This window comes from Leiobunum rupestre, chromosome 9 (genome assembly GCF_980474605.1).
Source record: "Leiobunum rupestre chromosome 9, qqLeiRupe1.1.hap1, whole genome shotgun sequence".
NCBI lineage: Eukaryota > Metazoa > Arthropoda > Arachnida > Opiliones > Sclerosomatidae > Leiobunum > Leiobunum rupestre.
In genome coordinates this window covers 45,822,714-45,839,981 of record NC_143392.1, presented here as the reverse complement: position 1 = coordinate 45,839,981, position 17,268 = coordinate 45,822,714, and the positions used below count along the sequence as shown (strand labels likewise).

At 38.8% G+C, this 17,268-nt stretch overlaps 2 protein-coding genes across 3 annotated transcripts; one reads left to right on the top strand and one right to left on the bottom strand.

The window, feature by feature from the left end:
- The first annotated feature begins 3,214 nt into the window (after positions 1-3,214).
- LOC149928539 (putative methyltransferase DDB_G0268948) lies at positions 3,215-9,859 on the top strand. Its single transcript, XM_090157907.1, has 2 exons — positions 3,215-3,674; positions 9,450-9,859. The coding sequence occupies exons 1-2, from the start codon at positions 3,215-3,217 to the stop codon at positions 9,857-9,859; spliced, it is 870 nt and encodes a 289-aa protein (XP_090014033.1).
- Positions 9,860-15,012: 5,153 nt separating this feature from the next.
- On the bottom strand, positions 15,013-16,905 carry LOC149928538 (actin-5C-like). 2 transcript variants are annotated; one of them, XM_090159495.1, is made up of 4 exons: positions 16,833-16,905; positions 16,334-16,481; positions 15,749-16,235; positions 15,013-15,669 (listed from the first exon to the last, which is right to left on the bottom strand). In XM_090159495.1, the coding sequence occupies exons 2-4, from the start codon at positions 16,457-16,459 to the stop codon at positions 15,152-15,154; spliced, it is 1,131 nt and encodes a 376-aa protein (XP_090015621.1). In that variant the 5' UTR covers positions 16,460-16,481; positions 16,833-16,905; the 3' UTR covers positions 15,013-15,151. The 2 variants fall into 2 exon arrangements, with proteins under 2 accessions (XP_090015621.1, XP_090015622.1); XM_090159496.1 differs by having other exon boundaries at positions 16,334-16,464; positions 16,833-16,897.
- Positions 16,906-17,268: the final 363 nt, after the last annotated feature.

Here is a 17,268-nt window from a genome sequence, read left to right as displayed (position 1 = left end):
TCCCCCGAGCTCTTCGGTTTCCCCTTCCATGAAAACTTGTAGAGATTAACGGTAATAGTTAGTGTATTGATCTGTTGGCTTGCAGGGCTTGCCACCACCCTCCTACGCATTGTAACCCGGCCACCTGAATTAAAGGCTTTGAAAGTCGCTTAGGCGTAAGGTGGTGTATTGGGTATTAGCCTAGCCAAAAGTTAATGATACCTCTAAGTAGACAATAAGCCCTTTCAAGGAGGAATCTTTGTCCAGAAAATGTGATGTCAAATCTTGTCTCTCCAATTCCCGCGAAAATGAAAGTTTTGAAAAATATCTTGGACCCAGCGCCGCTTTGCGGTCGAGAATGAAACTATATTGGGCTGAGATAAATAAACCAATAGCAAACAAGACGTACGACGGTCAGAATACACACAATCCTTCTAATGTGTTAAGTTTGTTTGAGCTATTCACAGCAACCTGCAACGCCGGTATCACAACCAAAATATATCCACGGTCACACATATATACATATTTACATTTATTTGTTACTTCTAGTCATACTTTGAAAGCATCGAAGATTCCTTCGATCAGTGTCACTCTTATTTTTTACTTCTGATCACACCTATTTGTTACTACTAGTCAGCCGTTGTGTGTCACACTTATTTCTTCTGGTTAATAATAATAATAATAATAATAATGAAAATAATAATCAGCTAGGCTAATACCCAAGGCACCACTTTAGGCCAAGACTAGTTCGATCAGTTTCATACTTATTTGTTACTTCTGATCACACTTATTACTTCTGGTCATACGCCGAAGACTAGGTCGATCAGTGTCATACTTAATTGTTACTTCTGGTCATACGTTGAAAGCGCGGTGAACTCTAAACGGCCTTGAAAAACGCCACAGGGAAAAGCACCTCGTAGACCTTCATAAACACGCGGATTTACAATGTTGTAAATTGCGGGGCTCCGTATACGCTGCCCAAAAAACCTTACTTAGAATTAAAATTAAGGAACGTATTTGCAACTCTTGGTTATATGTAAACCACGTAAGCATCGCGTATTACTCCGATAAGTGTCACACTTATATCTACTTTCGGTCATACGTTGTAAGCATCGCGTATTACTCCGATAAGTGTCACACTTATATCTACTTTCGGTCATACGTTGTAAGCATCGCGTATTACTCCGATAAGTGTCACACTTATATCTACTTTCGGTCATACGTTGTAAGCATCGCGTATTACTCCGATAAATGTCACACTTATATCTACTTTCGGTCATACGTTGTAAGCATCGCGTATTACTCCGATAAGTGTCACACTTATTTGTTACTTTCGGTCATACGTTGTAAGCATTGCGTATTATTCCAATAAGATTTTAAATAACGCAGCATATCACATGGCAATTAAATTTCGCGGTCAGGATGGTATTTCTCAAGACTTAAAATATTACATGGTATTTAAATTTTCGCGCGGTCAAGATGTCACTTCGCGCTACCTATCAATGTTGTACGCATCGCGTATTACTCCGATAAGTGTCACACTTATTTGTTACTTTCGGTCATACGTTGTAAGCATTGCGTATTATTCAGATAAGTTTTTAAATAACGCAGCATATCACATGGCAATTAAATTTCGCGGTCAGGATGGTATTTCTCAAGACTTAAAATATTACATGGTTTTTAAATTTTCGCGCGGTCAAGATGTCACTTCGCGCTACCTATCAATGTTGTACGCATCGCGTATTACTCCGATAAGTGTTACACTTATCTGTTTCTTTCGGTCATACGTTGTAAGCATCGCCATCTATCAATTAGGTCTTCCAATCTATAACAATTTTACATTAGAAGTTTTTTAAATAACGCAGCATATTATATGGGATTTAAATTTCACGGGCACGATGGTATTTCTCAAGAATAAAAATATTACATGGGATTTAAATTTTCGCGCGGTCAAGTTGTCACTTCGCGCCACCTTTCAATTAGGCTTTCCCATCTATAACAATTCTAGACTAGAAGTTTTAAAAACCTAATAGGAACTAGAGGAGGGCGTAGACTGTTGAGTCGTCAGATCTGAAACCAGAGGGTCGTGAGTTCGAATCTCGGTCACGACGGTGTTTTAAAAAATTGGCTCTTCTGGTTAAATCCGGTAGGAGATCCTCCCTGGTGAGCCCCCTTTTCCCTTCCGGCCCCAAAATCGGTCTTACAGCTGGGAGCGGCGGCGGCGACGTGACGCTCTACAATATTACATTGCCACCTATGTGAGCCAATGAAATAAAAAAACGCTAAGAAGAGCGCCTTATAAGCAGAAAACACTATTGTATAGGGGAAGTAAACCTCTGTAGCTTTGGCAAGTGCAAGGCGGCACCGAACCAGCGTAAAATCCTTTTGCGCAATCAAAATTAAAATCAGCAAACCACAAAAAATTCCTATTTTCATTTTAACTGTACCTAGTGATGAACTTTTTCAAAATAATGCAGTTTCCTTACAAAAACATTCTATTAATTGAATTAAATTAAATAGTTGTAATCCAAAAAAAATCATTTATACTTTGAATTCTTCTGAGATTTCCCGCCAAAACCATCCGGGTGCGAAATCGATGAATGGTTTACTCCCTCTATTTTCTCCGGATGATAGTTATGCCTAGTGCTCGGATTTCGATTATTTTTAATCCATTAATAAAACTAACTCGGCCTAAATCAATAGTTCAATAAATATCGTAAAATGTGTGAATACACCTATTATTTAAACAAAACACAAGACGCAATTATTTAAGTAAATGCCATCTTTAGGGATTCCATATATCTGAAACGAATTACTGTTGGGCTCAGGTTCAAAAATTAATTTTTATAATAGATATCTAAAGCAAATGCCCTAGAGTTTACGACATACTTCTCGGAAACACGATATATTTAAATATATCTTATACCGTTCTACGATAGCTTTTACAGTTTTATTATTGCTTAAATAAGTTGATTTCTTAGTGTACTGCGCCAAGTTTTTTTTTATAACGCTCATGTTTTATGAAACTCATGACTGTTTTCGAAACATTCAGCTCGTTCGTGTGATATGACCTAAATTTTCATAAAATGTGCGTACGTCGGAAAACACTTATTCGTTGTAAAGGTACATAACAGTTTTGTCAAGGCCCTCAATGCCACAAACATGGAAAATATCATCAAACTCAGCAGGAAAACGAATCATTCTAACTTTCGTTGGGAATACAGCTACATCCAAAATGAATTCCAAGCGCATTAAAGCTGATTTCTATAAGAACGCCAAACAATCTGAATTTTACGCCAAATATAGGCTTTCGGCGCCTCAAATTATTATAGACCAAATAATAAACTATCTCTCGGAGAAACTGGCAGGTCCTCACGAGCACGCCTTGGACGTTGGATGCGGTACGGGTCCGAGCACCAGGATCCTTTCGCCGTATTTTCAAAAGGTAACTGGGACAGACGTCAGTGAAACTCAACTTTTCGAAGCCCGCAGACACCCTGATTCCCCGGATAATGTCCACTTCAAAATTGCTGCAGCGGAGTCACTCCCTTTCGAAGAAAATTCTTTGCAGTTGATCACCGCCAGTAGTAGCCTCCATTGGTTCGATTTAGAAAAGTTCATCGACGCGACCAAGATAATGCTTCAAGACAACGGAGTTTTAGCAATATATTCAGTTGGTCGTCCAACTATTAAAGGTAGGTTAGTGACGTTTATTTGAACGCTGATTTTCCTTTAAATTTGACAGTGAAACTTATGTGCTATAGCAACATTTCAAGAAATTAAAATATAACTGAAACGGGTCATAAGCAAACAATATTAAATTTAAATCCAAACATCAGAATATAAACAATACCCTTGATATGCTAAGAACACTTTGCGGGTCATAGTTAAACTGAACAATTATAAATAAACCCTTAAAAATACCAGCGTAAGATTCTTTACCATCTTAAAAAAGATTTCATTTGTTTCAAAGCGTAACCAGTTTAATTAAAAATATTACACCGTTAATAACCTTCAGATCCCTTAAGAATGGAACAATTAACATAATTATCGCACTTAAGTAAGGCCTAAACGTAATTTTTGGAGAAAGAGGCGTTTGGAAATATATCAATCACCCTCTTTCGTAATATATACAGGGTGTCTTTATTTGATCGGCCTCGGCGTTTTTCTCAAAAACTATAGCTAGAAATATGAAATTATCAGGATATACCCTCTCGGGCAGGACCCTTTTCTTTTGGAATTTTCAGAAAAATCGTGAAATTTTTCACCGTTTTGAAATTTTTATTTTTTGAACGATAGGTGGTAGATGAAAATTTTCAATCAACACGTACTCGAAAACCTTTATTGAAATTGGTTTGGTCAAATACGGACAATTTTTCATTGAAATAATACGTAATAAAAAAAGAAGTTGGTACTACCCTAAAAGGTTTACGTCTCATGAAAAAGAAAGAGAAACATATCTAATTTGAAATGATAAGAAAGGACTGTTTTTAAGCCAAATCATTTTAAATAATATTTTTGAGAAAATACAATTTACATAGTAGAATTCCGGAATTCACGCGTCTTATTTCAAATGAGGTTCAATAATTCCACCGTCCACTGCAATACAAATCCGTGCGCGATGAAGCATATTTTGAAACAAAGCATGGACTATCTCGGGAGTTACGAGTTGGAACGCTGCGATGATTCTGTGCCGTAGAACTTCTTCGTTAGTGACAGGCGTTTTATACACTTCCTCCTTGACGAATCCCCACAGGAAAAAGTCCGGCGGTTCGAAATCTGGGAACCTCGGAGGCCATCGTACTGGACCGAGGGGTCGGACATTTGTACAAAATCGAGTTCACTTCTCAAGAAATCTCCGACGAAATCGTGAAATCCCTGAAGAAATCGCAAAATCTCTGACGAAATCGCAAAATCTTATGAAATCCCGAAATCTTTGACGAAATCGCGAAATCTTTGACGAAATCCCGTACACTTTTTTTGGGAATATCCAACCCCTCGTACTGGACCGTTCTAGCCTATCAATCGCCCAGGGAACTCGCTGTTAAGGTACTGCACGACGTGTCTTTCAAGGTGGGCAGGTGCACCGTCATGCTGGAACCAACAACGTGGGACGCTGACTAATGGCACATCTTCCAACTCATCTGCGACTTCATTTTGCAGAAAGGCCAGGTAGTTCTGCCCATTGAGTCGACGCGGAAGAAAAAATAGCCCAATAACGCGATCTCCCAGAAGACCAGCTCAGACGTTTAAACGGAATTTTACCTGATTGTGGTGAGGAAATCACCAGTGCACATTTTCATCACTCCACATGTGGTTATTTTTTGGCTGTTAAACGGGCCGTCTCTCCCAACTTTGCTCCTTTAGGAGCACTCGTCGGACACAAGAATCAAACGCAGGAAATCTTCGTTTCCTTCGGCCATAGTACAAAACCAGTTACAGAAATCCAATCTAAGGCGCTAATACACCTTTTTGGTTTTAATTACGCGCATGCGCTTACGGCCCAATGTTTCTTAGAAGCAGACGACGCCATCTCTCCGTATGTTAACCATGGATAACGAATGTTCAGTGAAACTTATAATAAAACGTTGAAAGTGTTATAACAAATTTAGGAATTAAATTTAAATGAAAAAAAGTGATTATATTACTGAATTTAAGAAAAAAAGAGCGAACACGAGAAAATATTACATGTAAGTGGTAACAGGTACGGTTTGCCGGACTTAGATCATGATGAAAATCTAGGCCTTGACGGAAACGTGGATGTTGCTCGGCCTTCTATTTCTACAGAAGTTGGAAAGCAGTAGCACATTAAACTATTTAGTATTTACTATTAATATTTGACTCAGATTAGAATTGTGAGATTTCTAACATTGATTTTGTGAAATGGAAATGTAAAATATATTCTATTTTTCTATGGTATATTGTTGACCTGCGTGTTAATATTAAACAACTCCGGTTGTAAGTTAGAAACCAACAAATCTAAAAATTTAAAAAACATTTTTAAAGAAAATTAGTTAATTACTTCGTAATATTTAAAAAATTTTAACTACATTGGTACTAATTTTAAATTTTAATTACTGATATAATTTTTGGAATGATTCTGACTAATATAAGGCTCAGATTGGGCTCAACTGCAAATTGTAGACTCGGAATAAATTTAAGACTCGAATTGGACTTTCAGTCTCATTATGACAGTGATAAATTGATCCACAATAGAGTAGTATCGCTCTGTAGCTTTGGGCTATGGCCGCCATTTTGAGGGCAATTTTTTATCTATTGGAAAAAGCATGGGTGATGTTTCCTCTTTCAGTGCTCTAATGCTCTCTCGTAAAGTTCGGTTCTCAAATTCAGGTTGAATCATCTGTAGTCTGTCTGGGTTCCTTTATAACAAAACTTTAATCGAAAAGCCTCGGGTAATAGGTTAACTTCCGTAGGCACATTTCCATTCATTTCTGGATAAAATTTTCATGCAAATTATCTATTGGTGATATGGTTGTCTTTTTAATACTATCTTGTGGTGGTGTACGGTGGGACGAGTTTTCAACTTCTTTAGAATAGTTTTCCATATTATCTTCTATGGTTATATCTCTACAAGGGACATGTAATTTTAGTGATATACCAAGTCTTTGCTGCTGAACCAATTCATTCATAAAAACTTTATACTCTTCCTAGAAAGAAGGCATAATCGAATTATCTCTAGAAATTTAAGTTACTAAAAACTTAAAAAGGCTTAAGTTAAGGAACCAATTTCATTTAATATTTCGTAACTATCCAATTTCATATTTATTTATTCTTATCTAGCTGACTTTCTTCCCCACTAATTCACGTTTTGATTGGAGTATTATTATACTAGATGGTAAATTTAGCGTTGGAATCCAGTCCTGGGGCTCCGAAAATGTCTGCTACAAACCCTCAAACTCGGCGTTGGGCTCCAATTTTTTCTGTGTTTTTTTCTTGCCTAAAGGCGAGTTATCTTCTTTGGAAAGCGATTAAATATAATTAATTGAGCTCCATAAATACTTTTACAACCAAAGATACTGCATCAAACCATATTTAATTTAATAACCTGTGTTTCGAAGTTACCCCGGAATTTTTCCCATACAAAATTGCTGGCGCGATTTCAAATATGGCGTCTAAAAGAAACAAGAATATGTTTGGCGCATGCTCACGTCACTTCCCCTTTTCAGCCCCATTTTCTGGCCAAAAAGGAGTATCACCATCGTGAAGTGCTTGGTGGAGCGTGGCACGAAATGGGTGATAGTTATGACGATCAAGGACATTCCAAACGTAATACTTTGACAAGTCCAAATCAGAGCAGGCCATTCTTATGCTTGCTCGAGGGTAGGCGACAAAGTAGGCGATGACTGTGTCTTCCATGATAATGTTGTCATGACCAGGTGATGATTTGAACGACTGTCAGGATGCAACGGCCCTCAAGGGGTCGGGGTGTGCAATATCTGGTGGTTTTACCGGGGATTCGGGGTCCCGCTCTTGTAACCCATAACGGTGGTGGCGCACTGGGAGATATTAGCTCCGTCCAAATGGTCCTATCTACACCACCTACTTCGGTCACGTATGGCTGGATACTGGGCTTCGGCCCAGACTAACGGAGATTGTCCAGGCAAACTGGCCGCTTCGGCGGATTGGGTAGCCTGCTGAGGGGCGGCAGGCCTCCATATGCGGGCACGGCGGCCCTGTTTCCAGGCCTTTTGGAGTCCACCACGATATCCGGTGCCAGCTGTGCTCAGTTACTTGGGCTGCTGTGTGCTCGTCGTTCCCCTTTAGGAGCTCTTTCCAAATGGTTTGGCTCTCTACCTAGGTAGGGTGTCGGCTGGCGTTGCCAAAGCATCCGCTCTCATTCCCACTGCTGTGTGCTAAGTGGCGAGCTGGTCGAACCATTGCTACACCTTCTGCTGGGTTTAGCGGCTTTTGTCGAGGGTGCGACCATCAGTAGTTGGGTTCTGCTACCCATGCTGGTTTTGTCAACTGTCCGGGCTTGTGGACGCCGGCGTAGGGCAATCTGATGATAGACCTCCCGTGGTGTGGATTGAATCTTACCGGTACACCGGGCTATAAATCTGAAACATGTCAGGATACAACATTTGAAATAATCTACTCACTTCACGTGCATTTCGATGACCATCTCCGTAGTATAATTCGACCATCCTGGGCCGCTGTTCACAGGTAAAACGTGGCATCCTTTTATTTTACTGGAGTACTTAAAATGAAGCTGTGTCTCTTAAAATACTAAAATGGAGTCAGACTTTAAGCGACAGAGTAGTGCAAAACTAAAAATACGTGGGAAATTCAGTTGGCATAAATTAAACGGTTTCGTAGACTTCTTGCAACATTCTTGCCCCGAATAAGACGCGTGAATTCTGGAATTCTACTATGTAAATTGTATTTTCACTAAAAAATGATTTAAAATGATTTGGCTAAAAAAACAGTCCCTTTTTTATCTTTACAAACATACGATCATTTCAAATTAGATAGGTTGATCTTTCTTTTTCATGAGACGTAAACCTTTTTGGTTAGTACCAAATTGTTTTTTTTTCATGACGTATTATTTCAATGAAAAATCGTCCATTTTTGACCAAAAAAAGTTCATTAAAGCTTGAGTGAAAAATTTCGTCTACCACCTATCGTTCCAAAAATAAAAATTTCAAAACGGTGAAAATGTTGACGATTTTTCTGAAAATTCCTAAAGAAAAAGGTATATCCTGATAATTTCATTTTTCTAGCAACTATAGTTTTTGAGAAAAACGCCTGGGCTGATCAAATTAAGACACCCTGTATATTACCGTAATAGTTAAAATTACACAAAGAAAAAACAAGAGAGCACTCTCTCAATCACCCTTTCCAATAGAAACAATATTGCAAATAACTCAAAAAGGGTGTTAAAACTATAACATTATTTTTTAACGAAAGGTGTGCTTAATCAGCTTACGAACAATATCGCAATCACCCGGTTTTTAAGCATAAAAAGGAACTTAACTACAAAGAAATCCAATTACAACGGTATCTCTCTCATCCTGTTTTTATTTGCCTGGAGATAATATATAATTATTTTTCGATAATGCTTAAAAACGGTTAGATTACTTTTTAAATAAGAGCACGATATGTAAGACAGTTTGATAATGTCTTCTCTATGATCAACAAAAAAAGTACACATTTTGTTATTTTAAGGCTGAGATGTATTGCATATTACACTCAATTTATATTCAATGCCGGAATTTGGATAAAAATGGAATAAACACGCTTTCAGTTTGAATCCAGTTCGGCATAGCATACATTAATTTTCATTAAAAGGATAAAGTGTATGTTTTTTTTAAACTTTATATCAAATATAGCACTTTGGATTGTTATTTTTAATCAAAGTCGATTTTTGGATCTTCTCAAATTTTTATTTTATTCGGTATCAAATTTAATTGTATTTTAAACGTTGTTTCTCATTTTTGCTTAAAAATTAGGAGCAAATGATGTGCAAACGGAGAAAATTAAAAGCATATATCAAAAAACCAACGAAGAATTTAGGAAATACGTACAGGGACCTTTTAAGAAAAACTTCTTTGAATCATGGCATTGTTTTGGTTATATGCACGACTTTGACATGAGTCTACTCAAAGATGCCGTGCGTTATGATCACTTCACAATCGAGGACGAGATCACTATTGCCACCATAATGGGATTTATCAAGTCTAATCCCGGATACAGATATTATGCGGAGGCAGAAGGGGAAGGTAAAGCCAGAGAACTTTTGAAGCATTTGAAGACTGATATTCTTGAGGAATTGGGCCTCGATTTGAACAAGTCGAACGAAAACGATGACGTGAAAATTCCAGTTACAATTAAACCTGTCTTGATCATGGGCAGGAAATAGAAATTCTATTCCCTTGTTATTTTAATAATTAAATGATTACTTAATTTTAGTTATAATAGCCCATTGCCAGGGTAATTTTATCTATTTAAGCACGTGTTTGATTTAACATTTAATATTTTATCTTGCATTCGCCGATTGAAATGACCATTTCTCAATAATTAATAAAAATTTATAATAAAAACGTGTTTGGTATCAAAGGCACTATCTAAAGATGAGATAAAAATTTGATTTATGACGTTCACTTTAGATGCAAAATAAGGGGTAATAACAAAGTGGTAAAAGTGATAGTCTTAATATGAGTTATTCTAAACTATTTAGTTGTCTTTTGCTATACTTTATTATTGTACTGCGATTATAATGCATAATAAAACTATCAAGATATAAGGTGAAATTGGTTTTCATTTTGTTTAATTTCTACGAAAAATATCAATTTAATATAAACAATAAAGATAATACTAATGAAAAAACAAATAAATACCTAGACAATCTGAGTTCGTACAGCTTTGTTACTTACATAAATGATTACACTAGACACTTAGATGACTCAAAGTCGTGTCTTGATCACATTTTTTATAAAATTCTTACCAAATATAAAACTTATTTCCTATATATTGGAAATGAGTATTACTGATCACCAAATGCTAAGGTTTTAGGTATAGACTTTAAAAGTGTTAAATCGTATCCCCTGTAGCACAGCCGGTCGTATTAGAGTTTTGTTGTAGTCGAAAAGTCGCTTTTAAGTCGAAGACAAAAAGCTGACTTAAAAAGTCATTATCGTTTTAGCGACGAAAATAGGTAGCGACGCACTTAGGACTTTTTGGAGTCGGTAAGCCGACGCAAAGCTGACTTCAAATTATAGTTCGTTTGCAGACTTTAAAACGACTAAATTTTGAAATCTACTATCAGAGCGCCATCTTTGGTCCCGTTTCGTAACTATTAGTGATAAATTGTTCTCCTGCTTTACACGTGCCGTAACGGTTTCTAAATATTTTATAAGAAATATTTAACAATTTTATGTAAAACATTTAAATTATCTTCATACAGTATCAAAATAGTCTTCTAATGTAAGCTTTTTCGTTGACATTTCATTTTAATTGAAGATAATCTTCTTATAAGTGGTGGATTGGAATAGAATATTAATTAGGCCTTGGTTTTCTTTTGTTTTCAACGTCATATTGACTAGCAGTGAAGCCAGTTTAAAGCAATAAAATATACCAATAAGGTCCTAGCTTTTGTTTACAATGTAGTGAATAGCTTAATTAAATTGTTAAGTGTGATAAATAAAAAATTTAAAAACTTTAAAAAAATATAATAAATATAAATAAAATATAAAATATAACATATAACATATAACATATAAAATATAAAATATAAAATATAAAATATAAAATATAACATATAACATATAACATATAACATATAACATATAACATATAACATATAACATATAAAATATAAAATAAAACATATAACATAAAATATAAAATATTCTATAGTCGAACCAGCTCAGTTTTGAAGCACAAGACAGTATTGGTTTCCCTCTTGTACCAAGGGCCGCTCTGTCTTATGTCGAACCTGCTCAGTAACGAGGCGAAAGGCATTCTCGGTTTCCCTCTGTCCTGCGGGCTTAACTGCCTATATTCTAACCCGCACGGTAACGAGGCGAAAGGCGGTCTTAGTTTCCCTCTGTCTCGTGGTCCACGCTACGAAGCGAAAGGCAGTCTTGGTTTCCCTCTGTAACGAGGGCCTCGCTGTCTTAAGTCGAACCAGCTCAGTAAGCAAGTGACTCGCAGTCTTGTTTTCCCTTTTTCCCGCGGGCTGCTCTTTCTAAAACCAAACCAGCTAAGTAAAGAGGAGAAAGGCATTTTCGGTTTCCCACTGCCCTACGGGCTGCACTGTCTTGCAATGAACCAGCTCGGTAACGAAGCGAAAGGCAGTCTCGGTTTCCCTTTGTCTTGCAGTTCACGCAGTCTTTAGTCTAATCATCTCAGTTACGAACGTAAGGCCGTCTTGGTTTCCCTCTGTACCAAGGGCCACGTTGTCTTAAGTCAAACCAGCTTATTCAGCAAGTGAAAGGCAGTCTTGGTTTCCCTCAGTCTCGCAGGCTGCACTGTCTATAGTTAAAATATCTCAGTAACGAAGCGTAAGGCAGTCTCGGTTAAGTTCTGCCCCTAGCTATCTATAGTCGAACCAGCTCAGTAACGAAGTGAAAGGCGTTTTTAGTTTCCCTTTGTACCAAGGTCCACGATGTTTTATGTCGAACCAGCTCAGAAACGAAGTAAAAGGATGTCTCAGTTTCCTTCTCTCCTGCGGGCTGCACTGTCTTAAGTTGAACCAGCTCCATAATGAAGTGAAAGGCAGTCTCGAATTCCTTCTGCCCCTCACTGTCTATAGTCGAGCAAGCTCAGTAAAGAAGCGATAGACAGTCTCGGTTTCCCTCTGTCTCGCGGTCCACGCTGTCTTTAGTCGAACAAATTCAAAAACGAACTAAACGGAATTCTTGGTTTCCCTCTATCATGCGCGCTGAAATGTCTTAAGTTTAACCATCTCATAAACGAAGCGAACGACAGTCACGGTTTCCCTCTGTTATGCTAAGAAACGAAAGGAAAGACATTCTCGTTTTCCCTTTGTCCCTCTGTTCCGCGCTGTCTGTAGTCGAACCAGCTCAGTAACGAAGCGAAAGGCAGTCTTGGTTTCCCTCTTTGCCGAGGGCCGCGCTGTCTATAGTCTAACCAGCTCATTAACGAAGTTAAAGCAGTCTCAGTTTCCCTTTGTTCCGCGCTGTCTAAGGTCGAACCAGCTCAGAAACGAAGTGAAAGGCAGTCTCGGTTTCCCTCTGTCTAGTGGGCCACGTTTTCTTAAGACGAACCAGCTTAGTAACTAAGCAAAAGGCAGAGTCGGTTTCCCTCTGTCCTGCGGGCTGCAATGACTATAGTTGAACCCGCTCAGTAACGAAGCGAAAGGCAGTCTTGATTTCCTTCTGCCCCTCTCTGTCTTTAGTCGAACCAGCTCCGTAACGAAGCGAAAGGCAGTCTCGGTTTCCTTCTGTCCCTCGTTGTCTGTAGTCGAACCAGCTCAGTAACGAAGCAAAATGTAGTCTCGGTTTCCCTCTGTTCCTCTGGCTGTGCTGCCTTTAGTTGAACCAGATCAGTAACGAAGCGAAAGGCAGTCTTTGTTTCCCTCTTTCTCGTGGGCTGCGCTGCCTTAAGTCAAACCAGCTTAGTTACGAAGTGAAAGGTAGTCTTGGTTTTTCTTTGTCCCACGGGCTGCGCTGTCTGTAGTCAAACCAGCTCAGTAACGAAGCGAAAGACCGCCCGGTTTCCCTCTGTATTGTGGTCCACGCTGTCTACAGTCGAACCAGCTCAGTTATGTAGTGAAAGGCAGTGTTGGTTTCCCTCTGTACCGAGGGCCACGCTGGCGATAGATGAACCAGCTCAGTTACGAAGCGAAAGGCAGTCTCAGTTTCCCTCTGTAGCACGGGCTGCGCTGTCTTAAATCGAACCAGCTCAGTAACGAAGTATAAGGCAGTCTCGGTTTCCCTCTGTCTCTGTTTCCCTCACACTGTCTTTACTTGAACCACGTCAGTAACGAAGCCAAAGGTAGTCTCCGTTACCATTTGTTCCACGGGTTTCGCTGCTTATAGTCGAAACAGCCCAGTTACGAAGCAAAATGTAGTCTCGGTTTCCCTCTGTTCCGCGGGCTGTGCTGTTTTAATTCAACCAGCTCAGTAACGAAGCGAAAGTTAGTCTTGGTTTCCGTCTTTCTCGTGGGCTGCGCTGCATATTCTCGAACCAGCTTAGTAACGAAGCGGAAGGCAGTCTCAGTTTCTCTCTTCCCCGCGTTCTCTATATTCAAACCAGCTCCGTAACGAAGCGAAAGGCAGTCTTGGTTTCCCTCTATCTTGTGGTCCACCCTGTCTATAGTCGAGCCAGCTGAGTAACGAAACGAAATGCAGTCTCGGTTTCCCTCTGTACTGCGGACTGCATTCTCTTCGACTCCCTGCCTTCGGCTTCCTTACTGACTTACCAAAACTTTGAACGAACGACCAACGTACCAAGCGTTCCTGGAAATAGAGATAATAGACACTAAATCGGTGGTTTCCGAACGTGCATATAAACTTAACCACGACCCAAAAAAGGCGTGGTGAAATTAATAAAAAACAAACTCATTGTTTAAAACTCAATTTAAGGTAATCTATTGAATTAGTTAAATTAAAACCAAATAGCTACTAATTAATTGCGAAGATGGCGCCGTACACCATTTAATTTACATCGATTCTCTAGTGGCTTTTGGTTTAAATTTTCTTTCGACTAGTTTGCGTTTTAACTATTCGGTAACGGGTTGTTAATTGTTGCTTGTACTTCTGTCCTATTACATTATGTAGGAGTATAAAAAATATTTTGTTGTTTTTCCTTGCTGCCACTCTTGATGTCCACATTGTACACCTGACGATGAGACGCGGTTATGTTTAAAAAAGATATTTTGCAGTAGCGTTTTTGAAATTATTTACTTTTTTATTTATGCTGTACATGAGAGCCGGAAAAATTCGTTCTAAGTCAGGGTATACAAAATACAAAGTTCTCGAATCTTGTAGGTTTTCTTTCTCATTAAGATCTTACAATTGGGGACATTTGGTTGATATTCAACAACATTTATGTTGAAACCTTTACGATCTCGGTTGATAGTTTTTCAGAAAAAAACCATCTGTAGTAATCTATACACCCTACACCTTATACAAAATACGAAGTCCTGCATCTCTTACGGATTTTTTGATAATTATTTCGTTTTATGTATAAAAATTCTAGATAAATACGACAATTGGCGTAATTTTTAACTATTTTTATTCGTGGGAATATTGATCAACGATCTCTACGGAAATAAAACCAATGTGATGTAATGTCTTGCTGAACGCAGCTATGAAATCATACTTTTTATTTCTATAATGCACGAGACCAGTTTCAAAAACTGTTATATCTCATTTAAGCTAATTCGACACTTGATTATAATGCAGTTATATGAAAAATGCGACCATGGTCGAATTGCCTCTCTATGTGTAGTAGCATTGATGAAGTACATTTCTTTATTACCCTAGCCTGCGGTAAGTAAGAATATGGATAACACTAAATTTGCTACGAAAAAATGTATAACAAATCAACCGGGTTGAATTGAAAATTTATGGTTTTAATCGTTGTTTTATAACTACAGGTAGTGTAAACAAAGCTTTAAATTATACAAAACTAAGGGAGGGAAGTAACAATAGAATATAAACGCAGGTTTGGTGTTCGGCTTAGTTTAGAAGCATTTTCTGTGGACAATACTTGGGCCCGATTCGTCGTATTCCTGTTTGCTAATCCACATCTGTTGGAAGGTGGACAAGGATGCCAAGATGGAACCTCCAATCCAGACGGAATACTTTCTTTCCGGTGGGGCGATGATCTTGATCTTCATAGTGCTCGGTGCTAAAGCTGTTATTTCCTTCTGCATCCGGTCGGCAATTCCGGCATACATAGTGGTACCACCAGACAAGACGGTGTTTGCGTACAGGTCCTTACGAATATCAACGTCGCACTTCATGATAGAATTGTAAGTGGTCTCGTGAATTCCGCACGATTCCATCCCCAAGAATGAAGGTTGGAAAAGAGCCTCTGGGCACCTGAACCTTTCGTTGCCAATGGTAATGACCTGTCCATCAGGAAGTTCGTAGGATTTCTCCAAAGTTGACGAGGAAGCGGCGGTGTTCATTTCCTGCTCAAAGTCGAGGGCGACGAATCCCAGTTTCTCCTTCACGTCCCGGACAATTTCTCTCTCGGCTATAAGAAATAACCTTCTGGGTTAATTTGCCGCACCCAATGCTTAATTAATCAAAGCACATAAAATGATAGTTCTCACCAGTAGTGGTGAAGGAATAGCCTCTTTCAGTGAGAATTTTCATCAAGTAGTCGGTCAAATCGCGTCCAGCCAAGTCAAGACGCAAAATCGCGTGTGGAAGGGCGTAACCTTCGTAGATCGGTACGGTATGGGAAACACCATCACCGGAATCTAAAACAATGCCGGTGGTACGTCCAGATGCGTACAAAGACAGGACGGCCTGGATGGCAACGTACATAGCCGGAGTGTTGAAGGTCTCGAACATGATCTGCGTCATCTTTTCTCGGTTGGCTTTCGGGTTAAGAGGAGCTTCGGTCAGCATGATCGGGTGTTCTTCGGGTGCGACACGCAGTTCGTTGTAGAAAGTGTGATGCCAGATTTTTTCCATATCGTCCCAGTTCGTGACGATACCGTGTTCAATGGGGTACTTTAAGGTCAGGATACCTCTCTTGCTTTGAGCTTCATCGCCTACGTAACTGTCCTTCTGGCCCATACCAACCATGACACCCTTGAAAATGGAAGAAGTATAAACCACCCAAAATACCCACGAAGTCTGGTAGAGTTTGATGAATTCGCGTTAGTTATTGAGCGAGATATCAATCTTACTTGATGTCTCGGTCTTCCGACGATAGAAGGGAAGACAGCTCGGGGTGCGTCATCGCCGGCGAAACCGGCTTTGCACATTCCTGATCCATTATCAACGACCAGAGCGGCAACTTCCTCGTCACACATGATTTCTGCTTCACAGGGAAAGCTTACATGTAATTTATTTAATCAAATCATAATTCAAAATTACTTATTATATTTCATTTTCTTTACTCAGATATTACTTAAGCTAGTACAAATGTTTATTTTATAAAACCACTACCTCAACCGATTTTTAAAAAAACCACAAGATCCTTACTAAACCCGTCATAAGAACAATATAATATCTTATTTACTTTAAATTTACTTAGTTTGAACATCTGTAAATCCAAAATCGATACACGCTAAACACATAATCAACAAGCTCAGAATAATAAGTACTAGTGGTAAGCTTTGTAGGATTATTCAAAACCAACTTAGTAAACCACCCAATAAAAGTGCGATTAAATTTCCAACTTACATGAATGGAATTTTCTTGGAAAATGAGAAAAGTTGAGACACTGAGAAGTCGTCCTAATTGGCAAACGACGGCGGCGGCGGCGAACACTTTATCCTTTCTTTACCAACTATTCGCTCCTCTCTGGATACTAACGAACTTACTGATCTTCCTTGACTATATATGGTCTTTCGCGGACCTTGATTAACGCTATGCAAATTAAGAGCAGCTCGCGTTGTGATTGGTTGTCTAATCAATGAGGTAATCAATTGGCGCTAAAGTCGTCATCAGTGTCCGTTAAAGGAAGCCGCCTTAGCTTCCAATAAACTCGATTTTTATTCTGCGAAACTGGGGAGAAAGAGAGGCGGGAAACTCGGGTTTTCTAAAACTTAAATAAATATGACTTTTTAGTATCACGCTGAGATGCTTCTACTATCTACCAATTAGGGAAAGTGAAGTA

Excerpts from the sequence above, each read along its gene's own strand:
- LOC149928539 (XM_090157907.1), top strand. The coding sequence starts at position 3,215 with ATGAATTCCAAGCGCATTAAAGCTGATTTCTATAAGAACGCCAAACAA. Across the intron at positions 3,675-9,449 it reads TGGTCGTCCAACTATTAAAG|GAGCAAATGATGTGCAAACG; the intron begins GTAGGTTAGTGA and ends CTTAAAAATTAG.
- LOC149928538 (XM_090159495.1), bottom strand. The coding sequence starts at position 16,459 with ATGTGTGACGAGGAAGTTGCCGCTCTGGTCGTTGATAATGGATCAGGA. Across the intron at positions 16,236-16,333 it reads TCGGAAGACCGAGACATCAA|GGTGTCATGGTTGGTATGGG; the intron begins GTAAGATTGATA and ends TCCATTTTCAAG. Across the intron at positions 15,670-15,748 it reads CTATTCCTTCACCACTACTG|CCGAGAGAGAAATTGTCCGG; the intron begins GTGAGAACTATC and ends TATTTCTTATAG.